Below are 24,863 nucleotides of genomic sequence, written 5' to 3'. Positions count from 1 at the left end.
TGTTCACCTGCATTTATTCAAATTCATTTCGTACTTCATTAGCGATTCTACATATTTGATAAGCCAGTTCTCTTGCTAATTATTTAGAAAATATAAAACCATTATTGTCAGCTGCCCCAGGGGGGGCGAATCAAGGTTGCAGAGGGCACCACTATTTAGGTTGTCTCGCCCTCTATCTGGGAAACGAGAACTAACTCGAAAAGGGAAACCCTCTGGCCGTTTCTGCTTGTCGTTCTCTTCCATATTGGTTTCAGAAGTGTACGGAGCTCACGGATCACTAATCCGTAGCAATCGAGGGATCCTAGACTCATCTAGTTTCCCCAACCCGTCAAGATGAGAGCAAAGGTAATGACTATTTCTCTATTATAAATAGTTTTCGTTTATTTATGTTCAAAATTACTATTTTGGTGTTAATAACTTTGGGTGAATATCTGATGTCTTGAAAGCGCGTTGTTTGGGTGATGGTGTACTTGTGTCACCGGGTTTACATGATTATTTTCAATGATCAACGAATTAAGGGCCTCAGTTGATTAGACAATTGATTCTTCATCATTCTATTCATATCCAGACCTTTGTTTAATCATATTTGGATTTTTCATTGTTACAGTGGCGTAAAAAGCGTATGCGGAGGCTAAAGCGTAAAAGGAGGAAGATGCGTGCAAGGTCCAAATAGACTGGCATCGCCAATTCTGTAAGTATAATTTTAATTATGAAAATGCAGAAGACGATCTTGTTAAGATATATGTGTAGTTGATTTCCAAAAAAATTAAAAAAATGTTAAAGCATTGAATTTTCCACGTAATGATTACACGTGATCTCGTACTCGTGGTATTTAAACAACTTGTGTTATTGAAAGCGTTTTAGAATGTAAAACTAGATTAAATTATCAGAGGATTTGTTGTAGTCATTCATTATTTTTATCCGGAAAATTTAACTAGTTAGCTTTTCTTCCAAATTTTGTTTTAAAGTGATCAACGAGGTTTACAAATGTTTGTAATGGTAATATTTTCTTGTTACAGTCGTTCGACCAATTTTCTACTGTTTAACACCTTCTAAGTGTCCCTGAGTACACCTGGAGCTTCACGATTTTATACATCTTGGAAAAAAGAATCTTGAGATCATTCTGGAACTTTGATCGTACGAACATGAAATTACAAAAAAAAAATAAATGTATTTTTTTTTTTATTTTGTCTAGTTATTAAAAGAGACTATCAAAGTATCATTGCTTTAATTCTTATTGGAATACCTCATACCTCATCCTAACAATCAAACCGTAATCTAGTAAATTAAGTACACTCTGCCTTGGATTTTATGAAGAAGTGGAAAACTTTCTGTATTACTATTCTGTATAGCAAGAACTGATCTTGCGATTCATAACCTCAAAAAAATCACGCCGCCCCAAAGGCATATATCAACTTCTCAGTTACGATTCAATACAATTAAAAAAAATAATAATTTGAGTGGCTACGACGTGTGAAAATACAATTATTCGTTCAATCGGTGATAGTATCCATTCATAACCCTCCACCAATCACAGCTAACCGCAGTTTCTGTTTCCCTCTGAACTCTTGTCATACACGCAGTCATTCCGAAAAACTCAACTCATAAATAACCTAAAAAAAATGAACGAATTGTCTGTATAGAAATCATTGATTGAATTCCAGAATGAATTTCAAGACTAAATGGAGACGATTCATAATAGCATCGAACACTTTGTTTTATAATGATTTTATGAGTTGGGGATATGCCTGTGATATTGTGATGGAGCCAATTTGTTGGTTTGTTGAAAATTTTACAGCAGTTTTAGGTCCAGTCAGTATCTAATTACTATTAATATTTTTTATAAAACCATACTTGACAGTATTGATTTTGCCAAATGTGATATCTCTGTGTATATCCGTGATAACGTGAATATATGTGCTGCATTCATTTATATTGCAGATTTTAGTAGCAATGGTGACAACACTAACCGCTGCCATTGTCTACATAGCCTACTATATCGGACTCCCATACTGGTGGGGAAAGAGTCCTTTATCAACAATACTCCTATTACTGATAGGAAATTGGTTACTTATCAATGTTTGTTTTCATTATTATATGGGAGTCAGAGTACCGGCTGGTTATCCACCACAGGGTGGACTTATACCTGAGGCAGTCAGTATATGTAAAAAATGTATAAAGCCAAAACCCCCACGTACACATCATTGTTCAATTTGCAACAAATGTGTTCTCAAGATGGACCACCACTGTCGTATCCTTGATTTTAGTAATCTAAGTATTCTATTAAATCATTCATCCTTAAAAAACATATTGATCCTTAACATTGTTTCATTTTTACATCAGCATGGCTCAATAATTGTGTAGGACACAACAATCATCGACATTTCTTTCTGTACATGGCATTCACCGTTACTGGCATTACTTTTCTTATGCTTTTTGGAGTTGAAATAGCATACAAAGATTTCTTCCTCGATCAAGACGTAGAACTTGATGGTCATCCTGTGAGGATAAATAATTCAGAAATAATACCCATGGTAAGCATGATCATATTGTCATTCAACACTGGATCTGTAATAGTTCTGGTTGTCTGATTGTCTCATTGAAGTTGTCTATATTGTTCTAGACTGAGTCAATGGAGCATTTAAATCCACTAGAATTAGCAGCAATAGAGCAGAAGGCTGCCGAATTTAGGGAGAAGGAATGGCGCAAGAGGTTGATATTATTTGCTGGTCTTATCTGCGTTGCAACATTTGCAGCATTGGGTGCACTTTCTTGGTGGCATGCTGGCCTCATAACTAGGGGTGAAACAAGCATTGAAGCGAGAATTAACAGTACTGAATCAGCTAAATACAAGGCCCAAAATCGAGAATACCGCAATCCATATGATTTTGGACCAAGACTGAATTGGATTATATTCTTGGGTCTTGAAGGGAGATCGTGGAGGCACATTTTATTTCCATCAATTCACGGCCCACAGGGCAATGGCTTGACTTGGCAAACTATTCATCATAGTAATAAGAAATATAATGCGGATGAAACCACTTGATGTTTGTCGTTCAGTCATTAGCGCGGATTGTAATTTATTTACTTTTTTCAACTTTATATTTATTAAGTATGTATGATATAAAATATAGTATTACCAACAGCTAATACTTGAAATAATATGTTTTTCATTTCCATTCCAAATGATGAAACGAGTGGAAGGGGAGGTGGAGATCCATAACCTCAACTCCTTCTCATATAAACACGAATATCAGTATTTCATGGTTTTGTTGTCTCCAGTAATAATAGTGATAGTGATTTGATTATTGACGTATAAATCTTAATTCTCATTGACTTGTGGGGGATTCACTATAAAAAAATGAATAGCCAAGTGCGACATCCTTATGAGGGACTTCTCCACAAATATACAAATGCAATGAAGGGCTGGCAATATCGATGGTTCAATCTGAGTCCGGAAACTGGAGAATTACATTACTTTTTGAGTGAATCAGAAAAAAATCAAAGACCAAGATGTTCAATTTACTTGGCTGGAGCTGTAATAGCACCCAGTGATGAAGATTCCAATACTTTTACTGTGAATTCAGCCACTGGTGAGCTCTCGAAGTAATCCAACTCAACAATTGGAAATTTATTATGACATTCTATTGATGATTTTACAGGTGATATGATAAAACTTCGAGCAACAGATGCTCGTGCACGACAAGAATGGGTTGACAAATTGAGAGCAGTTACGGAGATGTATACACGAGCCATTGCTAGCAGTCATCCACCTCTGCCTCCACGAGAGCACTCCGCCAATTCGTCAAGACATCCTGTCGCTAAACTTGAAGTTCTCGATGCTTTTGCAAATTGCCGAGAGCAACTCAACCGAGTTGAAAAACAAACTCAAAGTCTTTCTCAAATTATTGATACTTCAGTTTTCCATCTTGAGCACGAGCTTTTAATTTTAAAAGCCACTGCTCATGCTACTATGCATACTTTGAATCAATGTTTAAACATTTTATATCAATAACTATAAAATAAAATAAAACCATCGCCAATAATGATAACAATTAAAAAGCACTAATCATCTGCGTGCTATGTATGTATACGTGTGAGAGAGTCCGCATATGTGCGAAAAATTACATTCACCAGTTGTAGAGAGGGAGAAAGCGTAAGATTCAATGTCACGATTGGTCCAGCAGGGGGAAGGGAGGAATAGGTGAAGGCGAACAAGTCACTTAACTTATTGAAATTTCATGGTCAAAGCAGATCATTGTAGCCAAGTTGTCAGTGTTATAAGTATTTTTAGTTGTTTATAGGAACTCAAAAAGGATTGTCCTCAAGTTTTTCACTTTGTAAAAATGTATAATTATTCTGGCTCATTAAATCTAAAATTAACTAGAGAACTAAAATAACAATATTGATATTTGTGAAATCATGGCAGTACCATTAATTACCACTTGTCGATTAACGATTACTCTAAATATCAGAGGAGATAATCCTGCGGAGGATGATAAGAAGACATGTGGATTTCATTTAACAAGATCAAAGTGGGATCCTTATCCATGGGTGGGATATGTTGAACATGGAAGTATTGCTGACGTCGCTGGTTTAAAGTAAGAGTTGTTACAAAATCGCAATAAAAGAATATTCTAATCTGTGTTAAAATTGTTAATTATATAGGGCAGGTGATTGTCTTTTACAAATAGATCAAGTGGATGTTGTTGGTCTTCGAATTAAAGATATAGCTTTGTTAATAAAAAAAGAATGTTCCGGATCAATGATAAATCTCCAAATTTGGCGCAACGAAGAGAGTAATAATATTAGTAATAATAGTAGGAAAAAACAATACGATGGCAATGAATCAGGCACAGCACTTGCAGGTCCACTTCCAACATTAATGGGAAAATTTTTGAAAGCTATCTCTAAGATAGTGGATATATTGGAGTGTCCAGTATGTCTAGAAACAGCAACGTCTCCAATCTCTCAATGTGTACATGGGCATATATTGTGTGGCCCATGTCGAACAAAAACACTACGTTGTCCTGTGTGCCGGGTGAGACTTGGCCAAGGCAGATGCCTCGCAGCTGATGAAATTCAGCAGAGTATTGGCGAAGCCTTTGATAATGATGATAATTATGCTCGAGCAGTAGCAGTTAATGAAGAAAAAAATGATCACACAAATCGGTCATTGAAAGAAAAATTATTTGGAAAAATTTCTCGGAAATCATACGAGGAAACTCAGAGCTACGTAAAAAAAAACAAAGGGCCGTTTTTTAAACTGTTCAAAGGTAAATATAATTTTATAGTATCATCGACAGGGTGAGTTTCAATTCTCAATAGGGCACCTACTGCTTTCAGTTGGATTTGATCGAGCGGTATCAGCTGATAATTTAATGATTTCGAATGAAGAGAAGAAATGCAACGAAAGTGATAGAGCACGAGTAATATTTAAGGGAGTTGGGGAATCAGCCCGAGGAAGTAGAGCTAAATCAGCTAGTACGAGTGAATTGTGTAACAATAGAGAACGAGGCATGATGAATGATGATGGAGAGACCGGGAAATTAAGTGTACCTTTAACTCCCTCGTGGGGTGGATCAATGGAGTCCCTATCGAACAATAATACCTTCTTATGCCCATTATCAATGCAGAGTGACTGTAGAGAACCTTTAACTCATGATCGAGTTGCCCAGCATCTTGGATATGTCCATAATTACAGAAATCAAATGCATTTTTATGGAAATAATGCAACTATACCGATATCTTCATCATCCCGATCGTATACAATCCATGTCTTTCATTATGTAGAACAACTTTTTATTTTTCAGGTAAATATTCCTTTATTTTGCTTCTTTGTAGCTAGTTTGACGTTATTTTTAGTTAATAGGACAATGGTGATTTTTTTTAGTACGAAAATGGAGTAGCTTGCGTGATTGGTACCGGGACTAATCCGATGAAATGGATTTTGCATGCTTGGAGTTTCAATAAAAAAAAAATTGAACTCGAGCGACAAGTGTTGAGAATAAATGATGCTGCTCATGAAAATCTTTCATCTCATCAAGGACATCTTCCCGATGTTGATTCTATTGACATTATTCGCATTGAAATAATTCCGGTAGAATGTGGAGAATTGTTATGATGATTCCAGATTTTTTTTGCTTCTCTCTCTACTCCCCCTTCTATAAATGTCTGAATTTACGCACTACACTAATTTATTGAACACGGAACATTACGAATAAGGCACTTTAACTTTATTGTGAACAGTTTACAAATGGAATCAAGACGTCAATTGTTTCATCAGTTGTTGATCAAACATGCATAATGGATAAATATTGAATTAAAATGTACGATAAAAAATGGATGTATGAGGATCAAAATAATATCACTCATAATAAATAACTTGTATTATTTGATGTGATTCATTTTCTTATTTATGTCATCGAGATAAGGTAGAATTTGTTGATGTGTCCCATTCCTCAGAGCATCACCAGCAAGTCGTTCAAAAGCATAATTCAGGACAGCACAGGCGTTGTCTCTTCCTGGCACTCTAATAGATATGGTGTACTCACGTGTATCGTAGTTAGGGGATGATACATGTGACAATAGGGGTTTTTTACCAGGTGGATAATTAGTTTGCACAAACTGAGACGCCAGGGTATTAATCTTCCGTTTTTTACCAGGCAATGGCACGATAGAACCATTAGATTCTTGTTCCTCTTTATCTTTATCCCGTTTTGGACAACTGCAAACTCTCACTGGTAAAATTCTTCTTCCCAAGACTTGTCGTTGAGGTGTTTCCAAAGTAAAGACAAGCTCAGTTGGGCGGCGATTCATTCCTGAGGAACAGCTATTTTTGCAGAAGAATTGAAATCCCAGAGGTACATAACGACATCCTGGCTGAGGTGTACCTAGAGGCACTGAAACTGACATGTGGCCACTATTTTCTTCGTAGACACTGTCCAAACGGGTGCAGCGAACAACATGACGATGCATCCGTTTATCAACGTCTAAAAGTGCATTTCCATAGGTTGCCATATGATTGTGACAACGTTGAACAGGATCACTGCGATATTCATCCATCGAAAATACCATTGTTGCCCTCAACCACAGGCCATCAAGTGGTGGATCCCATTCGAATTTTAATGGCAGAGTTTGTTCCATATTTATGAAAACTTTGTGCAATGCTGACGAAAACTAAAAAAGCAGTTCAAATAAGGAAGGATTAGCAAGTTTTTGATTTATTGCAATGGAACAGTTGCATTATAAACAGCAACACCAACTCACCACACAATGTTTCCCAGAGCCTTGATTGTTCAGCACTATCCTAAAGTTATATTCTCCAGGGAATTCTTCTTTTATTGGAATGTTCATATTGGTCTGAGTTAATAAGTGGTTGTATGGAATGTCTGCCATAGGATTCATAGAAAAATTTATTTGTTGCTCTTCTCTTGATAAGTCGTACTTTTGCTCTACGAGCTCTTCCTCCTCCAGAATTGGTAGATTATTAATGTCGCTGAAAATATTATTGTGTTCGATGTAATGCACGTAACCTTAAATTATCACCGGACGCGCGAGAGAAAAGGGAGAACAACGTATTTATTCATCAATATATCAACGTATTTATTCAGTAATTTGATGGAGCATGATAATGTGATGGATAAAAGTACATGAATTCGTTGATGATTTTTAATACGAAATTATAACGTTTGCAGGTACCATAGAAAGCGTCTATTGTGGCTCATAATACTTACACGTGTTTGGTAATTTCATTCAAAATACCCTCGTCATAAAGAACAGATTCTTGCGAGGACGATAAAGGAAGCACTAATGTAGTCATGATTTAACTGTCACTGGTGTTCCTGACGCTGAAAAATGGTTCTTTCTTTATTTTGCACGGAGACACCAAACCATCAACGGCATCAACTCATTCCGCCTCAACAACAATCACTGCACTGCACTATATACTCTGCCATATATATATATACTTAATACCTACACAGCACTGCCTCCTCTTTCATTCCTATTTAGCCACAGATGAAACTCAGGAACACAAAGAGGAGAGAGGTCCAGCGGCGAAAATGCGCGATTGCTACCGAGAGATCACGATTGAAAAAAATCAAATTCAAATTGGGTAAAGAATTTTAACTAATTTAATCAGAAGAAGAAACATTAAAAAATTATTCGTGTTCTTAATTAATTAAAGAGAGAAAGTTTTATTCATTTTCATGGAAGAAAAAACTATTATTTTTATTTCTCGATAGAACAATCAATAATAACAATGAATAAATGAATAAACAATGTAACAATTTAAAGTGAAAGAAGCTCAATTCTGGTCTTACTCAAATATTTAAATATTTGATGTATTTATAAATGTCTTTCAAACGGAAAAAAAAGTCTTGGCCTCCAGTGGTTCCGAAGTTTAGAGCTGAAGTTTTATGATACTAAATATATTGATTGGAAAGGAAGAAAAGTAGATGGCAAAAGGAGATATTGGAAATTTTGAAAATTTTGCATAATACATGTACACTTCCGTTTGAGACCGGAAGTAAGAAATTTGTTTTTATTTGACAGGAGACAGGAGAAAAAAAACTTGGAAGACGGTGGGAAATAAGAATTGCTACGTGATAATGGAGATTTTAAAGCATTTATTCTGAATTATTTCATTACATGTGAAATGTTATTATTATGTGTAACAACAATGACAATAACCTCTGTGAGACACTCAGCGCTCTCTCATGTCGCTGGATTGAATTAACAAGCACATACTATATACTCTAATGGACTATGGATTAGGCTAGCTTATGTACTTTACGACTAATAAAATGTATCAAACTCGGAGTAAAAAATCCAAAATCGAGAAGATAAACAACGGAATTAGTAATGGGGCGTGTAAAGAAAAAGATTTGGAAAAAAAAGTTGTCACGATTCGGTGTACATCATAAGTCTTTTTACGTTACATATCCAAAGATATTTAATGGTCAATAGGAGTTATTTTAGTCAGTGTTCCACAATGATCTGCCGATATTGTACTCAGCCGTGTGAGTCAACGTTTGGATTGAGAGCTTGGTATACAGTCACGTCAGTAATTATTGCAACTCAAGCCTGGGGGGAAAAATGATTATTATCTCAAAAAATTGGCGTATAAATTCCAAAATGGAGATGTGTAAACGAGGAAAAAAAAATTATATGATTTTGAGGGAGCCCGATCAGCGAGAAAAATAATTAGTTGTCGAGATATTTTAAATGAAAAATGTTGGCGACAGACTCGCTGGCGGTGTACTTTTTAATGTACCTGTACAAACGGACGCTATAGCCGTTAGGCTCTCTGGCTGGCTCGAGCGCGTCTTCATGCGACTTGATCAGTTTGGCTTTTGGCTCAGTAGGCAGCAGAACGCACATCGAGTAACAAGCAGTGGTAGTAGCAGCAGCAGCAACATTATGGCCGATATCTCCAAGGACGAGCTTCGTAAAGAAATCACCGGTACGTGCAATAACCAACTCACTGTTATATACGTTATTAGTCCTTCATTTATTACGATAATTATTATTATAATATTTATTAGAATATTTTTTTCATTATTTGACTGAGGCTACATAATATGAAAACGCTCATTTCACTCTTGCATTCGTTACCTACGCGCATTGTATCGCAAGACAGACATAGAAGTCTCCGCGTTGTTGGTGTGCCCCACGCCGGCCATTGTACATTCAATGCTGATTGCTGCTACTTGTATTGAGGAATAATGCGAGAGTGTGTATCTCAATTTAATTTTGATAATAAATATCAATTTTCTCCTTAATATTTTTTTCAGTAATTGATACTGATTAGTCGATGTTTTTTTATCTATACATAACATGATCAGACCATTCTTACAAATGTCCATGTTCCCACTTTTGAAATTCCCAGTGGATTTCTCTGCGGTGAATGCTAGCATGAAAGCAGTATGGCCGCATACAGAATTTACACTATCTTTCAAAAAATATTTCCATTTGCTGATAAATAAAGATAAATTGTTCATATTTATCTCGTTATTCTATCATTAAGAGAGAAAATTAACCTTAATTTATAATGCTGTTAATTATTTCCATTACATGTTCAGTACAATTATTATGAGTAAATAGGAGTGTTATTTTGAAAATTTCTCACAGCTACGAGATATTCCCAGTTTTTTTTCCCCTCCCATCTAGCTTTAAAAATTTTCGATAAACAAAGTTGCGTACAAGAGAAAAAAAAGTTGCCAACAATTTTTCTCAAGTTTCTAACATTCATTTGATAAATAATTGCGACCGGTCGGTCGGGTGCTATCTGGTGTGGTTGGCAATGACGCGCTTCGTTGCCTGCTACTAAATGTACATTGTACAATCTGCGTCCGCCATTTACGTTCGATACTTTGCCGCGTTCCCGCCACAAGCAGTGCATACCAATCCTATTATAACATTAGCCCTATGTCCTTTCATTTTCCAATAGTTTTTAGAGAATAAACTGAATTGATGTTCAGGAAAAACTAAATAAACTGTGTTTTTTTCTCTTCCCCAAAGCGATCCTGAAGGATGCTGATTTGACAACAATGTCAGCCAAAAAAGTTCGTCAACAAATTGAGGAAAAACTCGATATTGATCTTTCCGAAAGGTAAGAAAATGATGATAAATCCTAATTGCTTGTTAAACAGGACACGATAATGAGCATCTTTGATTAATTTAAAGATGACATTACATTACTTAAATGGTTAATGGTCCAAGATTAAGTGGATAAACCCCAAAAGGATCTCTGCATGGCTCTGATAAACACTTAAGTGGTCATCTCGTTCCTCCTTTTACAATTGTATAATTATTATAATACAATATGGTACGATATTAATTTGCCATAAACTCATAGGAAAAAGGAAGTGGATGATCTTGTAATGGACCATCTCCACGAAAAACAGGATGCTGGAAAAAAAAAGAAGAAGGCTGCCAGTGAAGAGTCTGAGGATGGAGAAGAGGAGGAGGAAGAAGGATCAGAGGAAGAAGAAGAGGAGGAGGAGAAGAAACCAGCAAAACGAGGCCCACCAAAAAAAACAGCTGCCAAACGTAAGAAGACTTCATCAGATGATGAGGACAGTGCTAGCGATGACGATGCAAGTGATGAGGAGTACAGTCCAAAAAAAATAGCAAAGGTCTCAGCAAAGAAAGGTAAAAATTGTTATTTTATTTATTATTGAATTAAATCGTTTTAGATTTCAGTGACCGATAATTCGAAAAATTTCAGGCAAACCAGGCAAGAAAGGCAAGAAGAAGGGCAGTGACAGTGACAGTGATGAAGACTGGGGAAAGTCGAAAAAAGCTACTGGTGGAGCAAAAAAAGGAGGTGGTAAGGGCAAAGGTGGCTATACCCGAGCCATTACTTTATCACCTGAGCTTGCTGCAGTGGTCGGTGCTGACCAGATGGCTCGACATGAAGTAGTTAAGAAAGTGTGGAGTATCATCAAGGAGAGAAATCTCTACGTAAGTTCGTTGTCATTTTTTTTCCCACCCTGATTTTCACCGACGATAATAATTAATTTATCATTATTTTAGGACCCTAAAAATAAACAGTTCGCCATCTGTGATGAGGAGCTCATGAAGGTTATTGGAGTAAAGCGTTTCAGAACCTTTGGTATGATGAAATATCTCAAAAATCACTTTGTAGATTAAACAGCTGACAATTCAACTCATTCAATAATTCAAGAAAAAAAAATACCCCTGAATCGTCCTAATGTCCGGCAAGTTATAAACATTTATACATAAACATTAATTTCAAGTGACTAAGAAGTTTTATAGTGTAAATTAAGTCGGAAAAGCAAACAACATCAATTCCACAATTTCCGTTTTCTTTTTTTACAAACAACACTTTTAGATTGTAGTATGCAAAACAATCGGAAAAAAGGACGAGTGAAAAGGAAGAAAAGTGCAAAAAAATGAGCCCAATTCTTACATATTATTTTATTTTTTCATTTTATCCATAAAAAATGAAATACATGCTCTTTCAAAGTTAATATTTTCTTTAATGGGCATTGAATTGTTTCCACCCTTTTTTGCTCCATTGTATGAGAACTAATGGTAAAATAAATAGTAATAATAATAATTATAATAATTATAATAGTACGAGACAGAGAGTATGAGCAAGAAAAGAAAATACACCAGGATTAATCAGTGAACTTTTTTTTCTGTCTATTGTATTCTATTATTTCCATATTTCTTGACAAATTTGACGCGTTTTTTTTACATTTGTTTACGACTGTCAAATGCGGAAGCCCCTATTGGCATTCCATGGTTTTTACAAACTCCATCTAATTTCATAGAGGTTATGTCCCTCATTTCGTTGTTTTTTTGTTTGTTTTTTTTTTTCTAAATAATTTTTCGGTACGTATGCATTGCACCGGCATAATTATTCACGAATATGGTATATTTTATTTCACGGAACGCAAATGATCCTAAAATAATTACGTAATTACCGTGGTAATGACTGAAAGCAACGTTCAGCGAATTGAAGAGTTGTTGAAAAGTCTGGAATGAACCAATTAAGGCAAGCATACCACACACATCCTTGAATATTGTGTACCTTTCCCGTATAATAATGAATTATACGAAATAAAATTTAAAAAATCAGAAACGATGAGAAATTATCTTTGAATAGGGAGAGAAACAAACATTAAGAAAGATTTTAATGGGAAAAACTTGATTGTATTCAAATGTGTAATTAATTAATTGTCGTGTTCTGTAGTCATTTTTTGGTGTAAAAAACAATTGATCTAATCTTTAAGGTATACCCGACGAAAATTATTAAGTGATTGTATTGAAGTAACTCGCATAAAACATACAATGGAAAAATTCAACTTGTATTTTAGAAAAGGGTTGTTTTTCCAATGTCGTAGGGCTGATTCGAATAAACTTCACTTGAAATCTACAAATGTAGAATGTAATTGATGATAAATGGAAACCAGAAGGAAAAAAACGAAAGTGTCTAATTATCAAGTCCCATTTATTTAATTATCTGAAAACAATATGTCAGCCTTCTATCCAATTATGGAGCTGATACATGAGAATGTCTGTATAAATATATAATACTACTGGGTATCTATCATCTGGGGATCTCTTCATGCATCTTTGATAACTGCTTCATCGCCTTAATGTTTGTCTGTTTGTATAGATATGGTTTTCAATTCTGATGCTTGAACTTTTCGTGACCTCTTGAAATGGCAAATACTTGTTTGAGTACTTTTCGTGACACAGTCCAAAACGTTAGCCTTTCAAATGAAAAAAAAAGAACATTAATAGGCGATCAAAGTTAATATAAATCTGTTGGAATTAAAAATATTGCCGTAATTTTACCAATTTCAAAGCTTTTTTTTTATATTCCCAAATGCTGTGCTGATATTTCGGCTCGATCCTTGGAGTAACAAAGTGAACATCTGTCTGACAAGTTTGATTCTGCTGTTTTTCTAACGTGTGCTCTGTATCAAGGAATCTAATGCAGAAATAAAATTTCAACAGATAATTTGAATTTTCTAATCTCATCAATAGCGAGTGGAAAAAAAAACAAAGTAACGTTCGTAATTTGTAGGGCTCACTCATTGCCATTGTTCATATTTTCGATATCCTCTTGGACTTGAAAAAGATGAATATATTCAGGATGTCGGCGTATAAAGTCAAAGGCTTCATGGAGAAATCTATGAAAATAATGTATTGCGAAGAGTAATGAAATTGGGAAGGAAAATAGAAAGCTATTACCTATTGGGATCATCGCCAAATTTCTTTGCTGCATCATTCGAACTGAAAGCAAAGTGCTTGCCTCGCCACATAACTATACCAATATTGGGATTACCTGGTATCAATGCACCAAAACCTGCTATGAAACTCCAGGCGCAGAATCCTAAAAACTTGATTAATCTTTTGTTTTTAATCAAATTTCCATCTTCCATCGCCCACTTGTAGCAGAGAAAAAAATGAAGAAAAAGCCTACCTCGAGTTGAATTTTTTCAAAGTTTTTCGTACTATTTGGATAATATATAAAACACTCTCCGCATTCCGCTGATGAACAAAATAATGAATCAAATTTTACAGGGGCTATTTAACTCGTAGAATAAGCAATGAAAAATCACTATACGTACTTATTAATTTTCCCATGGACCTTTCCAATCTCTCTGCATCAGATGGAATGTTTGTGCTTCTCGTGAATCGATCAATTTCAAATTGATGATTATTATCGTGAGTATCAAAATTCTAAATAAATGATATAATTAGATTTAGATGCCATTATGAATAATTATACTAGAATATTGCTTCATATTAATTAGATTAATGAATGTAATTACTTTCATGGTTAGAGTTTTTATTTGACTTGCTAGATTATTAATATGACTGAGAATTATAACTTCATTTTGTAGACTAAACCAGATGTCTGCCAAGTCAATAAATTGTGGCTATAATAAAGTATAAATCAACAATAGCGACAAATTGTATTAGCTGGTATTATTATTTTGTTTGTATTGAAAATAAAATAAAACTCACATAAACCTGAATTGTTGGGATGGCCGTGCGATATCTAACAGTGGCGTGAATTTTCAATAGACGAGACTTGAAGCGTCCAACAAATAATTTCATTTGATTTTCACTGAATTCAACGTTTGTCAGGAGTTTTCTAAAATTAAATCAATATATAATGTATTATCATAGCCTTTATGATACACATCACAAATATATGCAAATTTTCACCTAATGAATATTTCTTGTTGCCTATATGCTGTCAACATTTCGATTGCCCAATGAGCATGATCTGTTGGATCATTGTTATCAAAAGATGGTGATTTCGGTGATGATGATAATGTAAATACCATAGTTTCAATGCCAGCTGTAAACTGATAAACTTTTCTCATGATATTTTGCAAAAAATCCAGAATCGATTGATGAGATTTTTCAACTGCGTCTTGTAAGATTTGGGGCACTGAAAAATTTCAATGGTGTGATTATAATAATGATAATAATAATTTAATAAATAAAGTATTGTTTAAAAAGTACTTGCAGTCATCAATGCCTGCTCCACCTCTGTGACAATCTTTATTAAATAATCTTATTCCTGCAACAATCTTGACGAGTTGAGACAATTTAAATTTTTTTTCACCTAATGATAGAGTAACAAAATTATTGAGCTCCGTCTGCCCATAGACACTCTGAAGAGCAACAAATGTTTCCCCAAGTACAGTTGTATCCATGGCTTTTCCGAGGCCACTCGCTAATGTCATACTAACAATAATTTTTTGATAAAGTTTTTTAGTATCTGACTCATTGATAATTTTTTTTACATCGCATATTTCGTTAATCAGCCACTGACATTTTTTTTCAAGTCTTTGTCTGTGTTTTTTTATTATACCAGCTGTAATAGACATTTTACAATAATTAGTTAATAATCATAGCCATCTAATATCGAGCGTTTACCTCTCGTTCCCGAATGCTTCATAAAGTACAATTGTATCTTGAGTGTAATTAAACTCGGACGATTCTGTGACACTATTTTTTCTGTTACAATTCTAATAATTTTATTTGCACTTTTTGCACTACTACTCTGCTTCGTTATTGTATACTCAGGGTGGAATTTGTGCAAATCTATCTGCATGAGAAAATTTCACTTGATAATAATTAGTTATGTGCAAACTGAAAAAAAATATATGGTTCTATACTCACAAGAAAAAGGACCATATCTTTGGAAACAGTTACCCCTCTCTTTTCACAATTCTGAATAATTGACTGTACGAGATTAGTTTCCATCATTAAAAAATAATACGATTTCAATACTGTGAGTAGGAACTACGATATTTTTCTACTCCATTCATTATATATTCTAGATTTATATTTTTGTTTATGAGTAGCCATGGAGAGATGCAAATTAAAGACAGATTGGCGTGCAGCCTACATTATGTATCATATTTATAATGTGCCCTTGGACCTTGGGTTTGTAGATTAGAGAGGCAAATAAAATGTACAGTATTGTAAAATGAATTTATTGTCAATTTGTAACAATTAATGGAGCGCTTAATAGATACATGACGTCATGATATTTACATTTATATGGCGGTGTGAGAAGCATCGAGGGGAGCACTATGCTGTTTAGCAGTTGCATAATAAATAATTAAAAATCCAACATGACTTTGGCCGACAAATTAGTAAAAATTTATACTTTTTTTCAATAGTTTTACTCTATATCGACGGAGAACCTTTTGTAGTTAAATATTTTTTTAATTATTTGTTCGGGCAAACATAGGACACAGAGATCGCTAGGATTCTTACTCTGTCGGCATGGGGGTTCCCCCTATTGCTCACAGAGCTCACTACTATCCATAAATGTATGAAAAGCTGCCTGTACGAGAGGAGTGGCTGGTTAGTAGTGGTAGTGTGGTAGCAGGCTGTATCGTCGACTGTGATTATTTGTTCCGTTTGTGTCCCATTAGCAGACACTAGTATCAGTTATCTGAGACATTTATTTAACTGAATTGACGATATATCTGTCATTTGACAATTAGCAGATTAAAACATTTTAATGCAGAGCAGTACGATAAGCAAACTTTTTGTGGTAGAAATATATTTTTGCGAAGGTAGTTGAATTATAAGTGAAAAAACGTCAAGCTAGTGCTAGGGTGTGATGGATGTGTTGTTACACGGACTGCATATTATTGACTATAGAGAAAAAAATCCATTAGTGGAGTACGTCATTTGGTAAATTGATATAAACATAACACAAACAAACCAAGAAAATGGCTAGTGATATATGGCGTAAATATGGGGTCAAACGAGTGTATAAACGACAATGCCAGTGCACTGAACTCATGCAGTTGTTCCAGCCAATTGTATTTACTTGGTGGCTTTCAACTATTTTACTTTCTGCTAATGCGGCCTCTCAAGTTCGAATTGATTCTGGTGAGTCACCGAGAAATCGAAATTTAATGTAGAACAACGTTTAATACGTGAACGAGGTGTTTTTAAAGCTTGTCAATGGTTACAATGGCCACTCAGAATATCTATATTGACCTCCTTGTTGGTTGAATATATTTTCTACCATTTGATTTATGCTGTGATTGCAACATCAACCAGTGTATTTTTCTTTCTACGTGTTAATTGTTTCATCCATCTTCTTTCACAAGCTTTGTCCAAAAATGGAATGTTCCTTATCACTTTTCTGCATCCCGTTACAGCAAATGTGTGGAGGAGTGACGTTGGGAGGGGGGAAGGGGGAGGCGGAAGGGCAGGGGTAAAAGAAGGAATGGTGCTCTGTAGCCACTTTGAACAACACAACCAGATGTTAGTTTTGGCTTCCTTCAAACTAATAGGGGAAAGAGGCCGAAAGGAGAGACAATTCTGGGTTTCAATCGGCTAATGAATTGCATTTTTTTATTTCCATTTATTGATCTTTTTTCTGTTATTTACCTTTGAATGATTGCATTAATGAAAAGGGTCAAGCAATTGTCAGAGAAATTTTTAATGAAAAATATATTTTGTTGCACAGTACGAAACACTGCTATGATAATATGTATAGCTGAATAAGTCATTGTTGGTAGCTGAGCATCACGTCCGGTTGAGTCACTCATCTCGCCATAGAATACCATACGTAACTGTGTAGTAGACAGAGCATATATGTATAGGACGTTGAGAACCATTAATCGATACATATCAATGATTTATTTGATGCTGTTTTTTTTAGGTCCATCACCAGATTTCAGCACCCACAGTCCAGTGCGTTTACAAGTATTTCATGCCCGAAGTAAACGTGAAATTATTGAGACAAAAATCAATAAATTTGATCATGCAGATGTCCTTACTATTGGTTTAAAAATTGATGGAATTCAACGCACCCTCGATCTTTGGCTTAACACAGATTTAATTCCCGCCGGATATAAACAAAGAAGACAATATAATGGCAATTATACGACTGAGATACCTCATAGAGTTGTGAGCATACAACATTTATAACAATTTAATCGCCAATTGTACTACTACTTAGAATAGTAACACATTTGGATTTTTGTTTATAGGAACTATGTCACTATCAAGGAGTTATCCGTAATATGAAAAATTCTTGGCTAGCAGTTTCAACATGTCGAGGACTACGTGGTGTCATTTATGATGGGAAAAATATGCATTACATTCATCCAAATGACGAGTCTCTCGATAGTATTCATTATCTGTATAAAGATAGTCATTTAATATCGAATACAAGTTGTGGTTATAAAGGAAGCACATCCTCCTACTCCCTATCATCGCTGCACAACACAATAATATCTGGTGACAGTGAAAAATGGCGAAGAACGAAGGGAAGGAGTAAAAGGGCTGCTGATGAAGTAATTCGTGGGCCATATAATGCAAATCGCCAATCACGTTATGTTGAGCTAGTTTTGGTGATCGATAAAACCGAATACATTGCACTGGGTGAAAACCTTCACAAAGTTCATCATCACTGCAAAGATATAGCGAATATAATAAATGCACTCTACACCCCGTTGAATATATTTGTCGCCTTAGTGGGGGTTGAAGTTTGGACTGACAGTGATGCAATAACACTGTCTTCTAAGGGTGACACAACACTCGGGAATTTTTTGCGATATCGAAGGGAAAAGCTGGTGAAGGAAATACCAAATGATAATGCTCAATTGCTGACGCGTATTCATTTTGAAGATGGAGTCGTAGGAAAAGCCTTGAAAGGCCCGATTTGTACGTATGAATTTTCTGGTGGGGTTTCAATGGATCATTCTACGGTTATCGGACTGGTAGCGGCAACAGTAGCACACGAGATGGGCCATAATTTTGGTATGGAGCATGATTCAGCTGATTGTACTTGTCCAGAGGATCGTTGTATAATGGCATCATCGAGTGGATCGACTGGACCAATTCACTGGTCCTCATGTTCGCTGGAGTACTTAGCATTGGCTTTTGAACATGGAATGGATTATTGTCTTCGTAATAAGCCGAAAAAACTCTTTGACAGTCCAATATGTGGCAATGGTTTTGTTGAATCTGGGGAGCAATGTGACTGCGGTCTTAAAGATAATTGTGACAATCCATGTTGTAATTCATTAACATGTATGCTCCATCCAAATGCAAGTTGTGCAACTGGTGAGTGCTGTGATTTAAAAACATGTAAACCAAAAAATGCCGGAACACAGTGTAGATCGGCTGAACATGAGTGCGATTTGCCCGAGTATTGTACAGGACAGAGTGAATATTGTCCAAATGATGTATATAAAATTGATGGTGAAGCGTGTAATATGGGTAAAGCCTTTTGCTATCAAGGTTCGTGCAGAACACATAATGATCAATGCAAACTTCTCTGGGGTCCAAGTGGCCTTTCATCTGCTGCACCTTGTTACGAAATGAATAACAGGGGCTCAAAACATGGCAATTGTGGATATAATCGGCTCGATTCAAGTTACATTAAGTGTGATAATGAAAATATATTGTGCGGAATGTTGCATTGTCAACATTTGAATGAGCGACTTGAATTTGGTATGGAATCAGTGGCAATTCTGAGCCATTCTTTTTTAAATCATGGAGTTAAAATGATAGCATGCAGGACTGCTATTGTTGATCTTGGATTGAATGAAGTTGATCCAGGTTTAGCCCCCGATGGGGCTAAATGTGCACCTGGGAAAATGTGTGTAAATCAAAAGTGCATGCCCATCGCTAATCTCAGAGCAACAATTAATGGAGGTTCCTCTTGTGTAAAAGATTGTGGTGGTAATGGGGTATGCAATAGCCTTGGTCACTGCCATTGCAACAAAGGCTTTCGTCCACCCGATTGTCTTCAACCAGGTTTCGGTGGCTCTGACGACAGTGGTCCAGCAGAAGATCCTAACGGTTAGTAAAAAATCCTGCTTCCCGGACTTTTAAAAATATCCCATTTTATTTTACTTTATCTTATTTTCAGCTCGAAATGATTTTGTTACTGCTCTATATATTATCTTCTTGGGGATTGTACCAACGGCTGCTCTCATTTCTCTGGCTATCTGGTACAAACGAAATAATTTCACCGGCTCCACTTGGAAAAAGGATTCATCAATATCAACGTATGTATCTAGTATCAAGTGTTTCAAATTTATAGGCAAAAGAAGCAACGGTTCAAAAAAATCTTCACCGTTCATGAAATCTCAGAGAAATTTTTTTATGCCAAAAGTATCTCGTATCAAAAGAAATGAACCGGCGAAGGTATTTACGATTACAAGAAGTGATCCCTTGATAAGAGATAAAATTGAAATAACAAAAAAAAATCTTGTCAGTACGACAAATCCTCAGGTTGTTAGTGGCAGTAGAAATTTAAAAACTGAAAATTCTCCGATGGTTGATGGCAATGTTTCAAAAGCAAACATTCACAATAGTTGTCCTATAAGAGGCTTACAAAAAACAAATCAACATTCACAAGGATTAATCATGAATAGCAAAGAAAATGAAAATCCATCGTGCAGTACTTCAAATGGTTGGGTGCCAATTGATTCTACTGATACTCCCATTTATGAAAATATTGCAAAATCATTGTCTAATAAATCAGCATTTGAAAGTCATAAAAATGTAGGCGGTAAAAAATTAAGTGAGAGATCAGAAAAAATATTTACAATTGCAACATCCGCTCCACGTGCTCCAAATTCTATACGTGATGGAAAATTACCGTTTTATCATAAAAAACCACCGCCGCCACCAGTATAATGAAATTTAGTAAAATATCGTAATGTACATATTGCTGCAACATGCAAATATAACAAAAGGAGCTATCTGACTTTCAATATTCATGATAAAAACAGCAAGAACGAGAAAATTGAAAACTGCCCAACTGATAGTTGATCAATAACTATTAATACTCATTTAATGCATGTTTTTGTCGCATGAATGTACCTGAATTGATTGCGAGTGGCGAGAACTATCAAAGGGAAAAGTAAATTACTTTCCATAATGAGAAAACATTTGAATGCAGCATGAGATTTTTTTTTATTAATAATCACACATGTAGAATATTACTGTAATAATTAATGATTTTTCTTGTTATTATGATTTTTAATTTTTTATATTTTGAAAATAAATATTAAACTGAGAAAGAAGAATGAAATGAAATAGAATGCAATAAACAATAAATACGAATAAATAAAATTTGCAGGCAACTTTTCTTTTCTCCATATTTCTTAGAATATATCATGCAAGCTATTGGCAGCTACTAATTTTCCTCACCACTCTACTAACTTTAATTTTCCCTTTGAGAGTCCATATTGCCCTCAGCATGTTGCAATATATTATGTGTTTAATTGTATTGTTTACTTAATAACAAGGTGAATATAGGAAATTTAAAAAGTTGGTGTGGGATGAGCTTCACTGATGAAGGGGAAAAAATATATATGTCTTCCAATTACAGACATGAACGAGGGTTCACCATTAGAACAATTGATCGTCCAGTTATTGAAACAATAGACGCCAAGTTAAATGAGGATCCAGCATGCACAAGTCTTTTGCCGAAAACTGAGAATGATGAACGATTCAACAATAACATGTTTGGACAATTTAAGGGCTTTACACTGACTCCTTTGCCAGCTGTTGTTAATATGACAGAAGGATCAGCAACAATTTCATCGGTTTTTCATCCAATGGATATGAAAATTAGTAAAAAAAAATCATCGCTCGACAGAGATAGTAATAATCCTCAATGTGCCTTGATGTTGCAGCCCCTGGGCTCAGCTAATAATTTTCAAAAAAATTCAGAGTCAGAGAATGGAGAACTAGTGGAAGAGCCACCGGCACTGCCGCCATTAAATCCTGGATGCACAGCGAAACCTCTAATCAGTAGCCCGATATTGGCAGCTACAACTTGTACATCATTAGAGCTTGTTCAAAACAAAATACCATCACGACCAGCTCCTGAAATACCGGTAGCAAGAGCAACTTCAGAAGATGTAAAAATTATTACTCGGTACAACACCACTGCTAATTCACTACCAATTTCACTCAATGTTGTCACTGATCGTATACAAAGAAAGTTAGAAAAAGACAAGGAGCGAGAGAGAGAGAAAGTGACAACATTAACACGGATTGCATCCATATTAAAACCTGGAAACAGCCTCAGAGTTCATGAAAATTCGTCTGCAAAGTCATCTGAATCAAATACTTTGCCTCATAATCACCATCACAAAGCTAATAAAATCGTTGATAAAGAAATATTACGCAATCTTGAAATATCAAATCCAATTCTTCAGAATGAAATTAAAATCACAGCGCCAGTTATATCGCTTGTTTCATCCCCGTCGCCAGAGTCGTCGTCGATAAATGTTAATGATAACAGCGATGAAAAGAAAAACACTGTGACCAGAGCTCAGTCGATGAAGCATTCAAATGTAATGTCAAGGCCAATAATACACACTTTTGGCTCAATGCGTAATCAAAATTCGAAAAAGTTAAATAAAAGACCAACAAGTATTGCAGTTAGTACAAGGCCAACATTGCCACCACCCCCAGTGCCACCAATTGCCCTGTCATCAAGTACATCAACTTTTTTGAGTGATGATAAAATTTTGAAAATTCCAGGGTTACCAGGCTATCAAAATCCTCCAGTCATTAACATAGACAAAAAAAAACAATTTTCTCCGGACAGCGCCTATGACGACTGTATGAATTTAATACACGAGTCATCACTAAATGGAATTACCGAAGCATCGTCATTGAATGACAATATTTATGCTGTTATCGAAGAACCCCATGGAATAACAAAAACAAATGATCATACCGATGATGGTAAAATCGATAATGAATATAAGGTTCCATGTAATTCAAAAATTGTTGAGACTGATGGTAAAAGCATTGAAAAGTGCAGCAGTTTAGCAGGAGAAAGTGAAACTACAATGGGTTTATTATCGGAAATTGTATCAGAAATATCAAATAGAAATTTTGATTCAATATATTCTGCATCGTCCTCTAGATTAGTAGAGCAAAAACAAGGGAAGGATGAAGACGAGGAGACTAAAAGAAAATCAGGATCCAGCAGTTCGATTGTAACTTATACCAATGCTAATGACCACAAAGCATCGTCAGCGAGTATATATTCCAATTCGATATCAAGTAAATTTAATTCAGCTGCCTCCGAAACGAGTTCAGGATATCTCCTACCGTCTGCTGTAAATATACCAAATAATTCACTAATGAGTGCTGCCAATAATACTAGTGTCAATGTTGAACCAAACCCAAGTTCTTCGGATTCACTTGTGGCTGATAATAATATGCAACAAGTACTTGAAATTACGTCATCTGCCAAAGATAATATTTTAATTAACCCACCAAAAAAACCAACATTATTTTCTAATGCAAAGCAAATAATATCAAGACCGTCAGTGACAGTTGAAAAATTATCTCCTACGCCTCCTACTGAAAAATTATCATCGGATAGATCGAGAGGATTGACTGGACCGAATTCATTATCTGCGTTGCCCAACAGTTCATTTTATGAGGCACAACGTTTCCAGAAAAATTTCAATAATAATTCAGCCTACAAGAGGCCAGATATAATCTCCAGTTGTTCTACATCTACCACCTCGAATTCACGAGCAACTCCATCACCAGATATTGTCGCAGCAATGGTTAATAATTCGAAAACAATGAACACTCCTAGACCCACACCAGCGTCCAATTCAAATTGTCAATTGAATACATCGAAAAAAGTTGACAAACCCGGAGTGCCGGGGAATTTGTCTGAAAATAAGGTCATTGCTTCTCAAAAGTCGAAAACACAACAGACTTCAATTCCATCATCATCATCATCATCATCATCATCCTCTTCATCAATAAAAAAATCGGAAATGGATAATTCGACAGGCAAATCTAATGCGCCTCGAAATATCGCGGCGAATAAATCTATCGTTGCATCGCTGCAAAAAAAATTTGAAGAAAATAAGACTTTAACGACCCCCCCAAAGAGCAGTATTTCCGTAAAGAAATCAGTCCCTGGTAAAAAAATCGGTAATCCCGTTGGTTACAGTAAAGGAAAGAAGTGAGAGATGGAAAATATCTATGCAATATATTTTCACATAGACTCTAGTCTGAATTACTATTAACTTACTAATACGGTTCTGTGTAAATATCAAATCTAGTGCACCATGTTTTATTCATTTGCTTGTCCAATCGATAAGACTTTTCTATAATTACGAATAAGAAGAAAATTGCTTTCATCATTAATATATCAAGTCTTTTTTGTATTTCATCTTCTGTTCCTGCGATACGTGAAAGAATTATATGAATATTATCTATTCGAGAGCTATTTAAGTCACTTAGCAATTACAATAATATATAATTCAAATATATTGCTTGAACTAATAACGAATGGTTTCTTTCGTTTCACTGAGAATTACATTGAGGTAAAATGTATATAATTTGCGAAATAGAAAATATTTTGTAACACTCTTAAACTAGTTTAGCTAACACCAGAGTTTTCATGAATGTAACAACAAATTTTCATAATTATCAGTGTTATAAGCCTTTAAGAAGCGAACAAATAGCTGTTTCTTATATTCGAATGAGACAACATTGCTTTTTTCTCAAGTGTAAGAAATACATATGATAATTTTCATGTTGAATAGGTAATTTGACAAGAATGCATTTGAATTTTATGGATTAATGTCTGTACAACCAAAAACATTGCCAGCGCCTGTTTTTTTTTCAGTCTTGTCTTGTATTATTCACGCAGTTCGATGGATTACAGTAGAGATGATTTATGACAATTGTGGAATAATAAACTTTATTAATTTTGTATCTTGTTATGTATATATGTATAGACTGCATTGAAGAGTATACAAAAAAAATATATCCACCATTTTTTACATTTTCGATCAGCCAATTCCGACATAAATTGA

At 35.2% G+C, this 24,863-nt stretch overlaps 6 protein-coding genes across 9 annotated transcripts; 4 read left to right on the top strand and 2 right to left on the bottom strand.

Annotated features, from left to right (window-relative positions):
• The first annotated feature begins 184 nt into the window (after positions 1-184).
• Positions 185-3,162, top strand: LOC135164075 (palmitoyltransferase ZDHHC16). Of its 3 annotated transcripts, XM_064124103.1 has the most exons (6): positions 185-345; positions 608-691; positions 1,020-1,812; positions 1,942-2,266; positions 2,344-2,534; positions 2,624-3,162. In XM_064124103.1, exons 3-6 carry the CDS (start codon positions 1,666-1,668, stop codon positions 3,044-3,046), a joined length of 1,086 nt encoding a protein of 361 aa, XP_063980173.1. In that variant the 5' UTR covers positions 185-345; positions 608-691; positions 1,020-1,665; the 3' UTR covers positions 3,047-3,162. The 3 variants fall into 3 exon arrangements, with proteins under 3 accessions (XP_063980173.1, XP_063980175.1, XP_063980174.1); XM_064124105.1 differs by lacking the exons at positions 185-345; positions 608-691 and having other exon boundaries at positions 1,252-1,778; XM_064124104.1 differs by lacking the exons at positions 185-345; positions 608-691 and having other exon boundaries at positions 1,268-1,812; positions 1,942-2,251.
• A 53-nt stretch (positions 3,163-3,215) lies between these two features.
• Positions 3,216-4,420, top strand: LOC135164081 (oxysterol-binding protein-related protein 11). The gene is made up of 2 exons (XM_064124115.1): positions 3,216-3,593; positions 3,663-4,420. Exons 1-2 carry the CDS (start codon positions 3,362-3,364, stop codon positions 4,013-4,015), a joined length of 585 nt encoding a protein of 194 aa, XP_063980185.1. The 5' UTR covers positions 3,216-3,361; the 3' UTR covers positions 4,016-4,420.
• A 2-nt stretch (positions 4,421-4,422) lies between these two features.
• On the top strand, positions 4,423-6,124 carry LOC135164071 (uncharacterized). Its single transcript, XM_064124095.1, has 4 exons — positions 4,423-4,601; positions 4,669-5,276; positions 5,347-5,813; positions 5,894-6,124. The coding sequence occupies exons 1-4, from the start codon at positions 4,423-4,425 to the stop codon at positions 6,122-6,124; spliced, it is 1,485 nt and encodes a 494-aa protein (XP_063980165.1).
• A 90-nt stretch (positions 6,125-6,214) lies between these two features.
• Positions 6,215-8,019, bottom strand: LOC135164074 (cellular tumor antigen p53). The gene is made up of 3 exons (XM_064124102.1): positions 7,737-8,019; positions 7,270-7,498; positions 6,215-7,179 (listed from the first exon to the last, which is right to left on the bottom strand). Exons 1-3 carry the CDS (start codon positions 7,820-7,822, stop codon positions 6,391-6,393), a joined length of 1,104 nt encoding a protein of 367 aa, XP_063980172.1. The 5' UTR covers positions 7,823-8,019; the 3' UTR covers positions 6,215-6,390.
• A 785-nt stretch (positions 8,020-8,804) lies between these two features.
• Positions 8,805-24,762, top strand: LOC135163976 (uncharacterized). The gene is made up of 26 exons (XM_064123883.1): positions 8,805-9,063; positions 9,249-9,466; positions 10,525-10,615; positions 10,862-11,157; positions 11,234-11,469; positions 11,542-11,653; positions 12,920-12,922; positions 13,016-13,050; positions 13,568-13,644; positions 13,698-13,934; positions 14,068-14,176; positions 14,391-14,411; positions 14,454-14,472; positions 14,804-14,829; positions 14,938-15,050; positions 15,169-15,199; positions 15,417-15,642; positions 15,870-15,955; positions 16,040-16,105; positions 16,354-16,457; positions 16,521-16,592; positions 16,733-16,914; positions 17,696-17,943; positions 18,027-19,845; positions 19,916-20,054; positions 21,386-24,762. The coding sequence occupies exons 1-26, from the start codon at positions 8,960-8,962 to the stop codon at positions 24,006-24,008; spliced, it is 7,293 nt and encodes a 2,430-aa protein (XP_063979953.1). The 5' UTR covers positions 8,805-8,959; the 3' UTR covers positions 24,009-24,762.
• LOC135164064 (cilia- and flagella-associated protein 206-like) lies at positions 11,832-16,336 on the bottom strand. 2 transcript variants are annotated; one of them, XM_064124086.1, is made up of 12 exons: positions 15,685-16,332; positions 15,439-15,610; positions 15,026-15,376; positions 14,719-14,947; positions 14,515-14,644; positions 14,319-14,426; positions 14,115-14,226; positions 13,967-14,034; positions 13,735-13,883; positions 13,575-13,673; positions 13,336-13,471; positions 11,832-13,250 (listed from the first exon to the last, which is right to left on the bottom strand). In XM_064124086.1, the coding sequence occupies exons 1-12, from the start codon at positions 15,769-15,771 to the stop codon at positions 13,131-13,133; spliced, it is 1,761 nt and encodes a 586-aa protein (XP_063980156.1). In that variant the 5' UTR covers positions 15,772-16,332; the 3' UTR covers positions 11,832-13,130. The 2 variants fall into 2 exon arrangements, with proteins under 2 accessions (XP_063980156.1, XP_063980157.1); XM_064124087.1 differs by lacking the exon at positions 14,319-14,426 and having other exon boundaries at positions 15,685-16,336.
• Positions 24,763-24,863: the final 101 nt, after the last annotated feature.

The sequence above is a fragment of the Diachasmimorpha longicaudata genome, chromosome 6 (assembly GCF_034640455.1).
Source record: "Diachasmimorpha longicaudata isolate KC_UGA_2023 chromosome 6, iyDiaLong2, whole genome shotgun sequence".
Lineage (NCBI taxonomy): Eukaryota > Metazoa > Arthropoda > Insecta > Hymenoptera > Braconidae > Diachasmimorpha > Diachasmimorpha longicaudata.
The sequence above is the reverse complement of the archived record's forward strand: the minus strand, read 5'-3'. Positions and strand labels throughout refer to the sequence as shown.

Coding starts and splice junctions, on each gene's coding strand:
- LOC135164071 (XM_064124095.1), top strand. CDS start 4,423: ATGGCAGTACCATTAATTACCACTTGTCGATTAACGATTACTCTAAAT. Junction 5,277..5,346: donor GTTTTTTAAACTGTTCAAAG/GTAAATATAATT, acceptor TACTGCTTTCAG/TTGGATTTGATCGAGCGGTA. Junction 5,814..5,893: donor AACAACTTTTTATTTTTCAG/GTAAATATTCCT, acceptor GATTTTTTTTAG/TACGAAAATGGAGTAGCTTG.
- LOC135164074 (XM_064124102.1), bottom strand. CDS start 7,822: ATGACTACATTAGTGCTTCCTTTATCGTCCTCGCAAGAATCTGTTCTT. Junction 7,499..7,736: donor AATGAAATTACCAAACACGT/GTAAGTATTATG, acceptor TAATATTTTCAG/CGACATTAATAATCTACCAA. Junction 7,180..7,269: donor GCTCTGGGAAACATTGTGTG/GTGAGTTGGTGT, acceptor CTGCTTTTTTAG/TTTTCGTCAGCATTGCACAA.
- LOC135163976 (XM_064123883.1), top strand. CDS start 8,960: ATGGTCAATAGGAGTTATTTTAGTCAGTGTTCCACAATGATCTGCCGA. Junction 17,944..18,026: donor CTGAGATACCTCATAGAGTT/GTGAGCATACAA, acceptor TTTTGTTTATAG/GAACTATGTCACTATCAAGG. Junction 19,846..19,915: donor TCCAGCAGAAGATCCTAACG/GTTAGTAAAAAA, acceptor TCTTATTTTCAG/CTCGAAATGATTTTGTTACT.
- LOC135164081 (XM_064124115.1), top strand. CDS start 3,362: ATGAATAGCCAAGTGCGACATCCTTATGAGGGACTTCTCCACAAATAT. Junction 3,594..3,662: donor TACTGTGAATTCAGCCACTG/GTGAGCTCTCGA, acceptor ATGATTTTACAG/GTGATATGATAAAACTTCGA.
- LOC135164064 (XM_064124086.1), bottom strand. CDS start 15,771: ATGATGGAAACTAATCTCGTACAGTCAATTATTCAGAATTGTGAAAAG. Junction 14,035..14,114: donor GTCCATGGGAAAATTAATAA/GTACGTATAGTG, acceptor TTTGTTCATCAG/CGGAATGCGGAGAGTGTTTT. Junction 13,674..13,734: donor TTTGGCGATGATCCCAATAG/GTAATAGCTTTC, acceptor TTATTTTCATAG/ATTTCTCCATGAAGCCTTTG.
- LOC135164075 (XM_064124103.1), top strand. CDS start 1,666: ATGAATTTCAAGACTAAATGGAGACGATTCATAATAGCATCGAACACT. Junction 2,267..2,343: donor CTGTCGTATCCTTGATTTTA/GTAATCTAAGTA, acceptor TTTTTACATCAG/CATGGCTCAATAATTGTGTA. Junction 2,535..2,623: donor ATTCAGAAATAATACCCATG/GTAAGCATGATC, acceptor ATATTGTTCTAG/ACTGAGTCAATGGAGCATTT.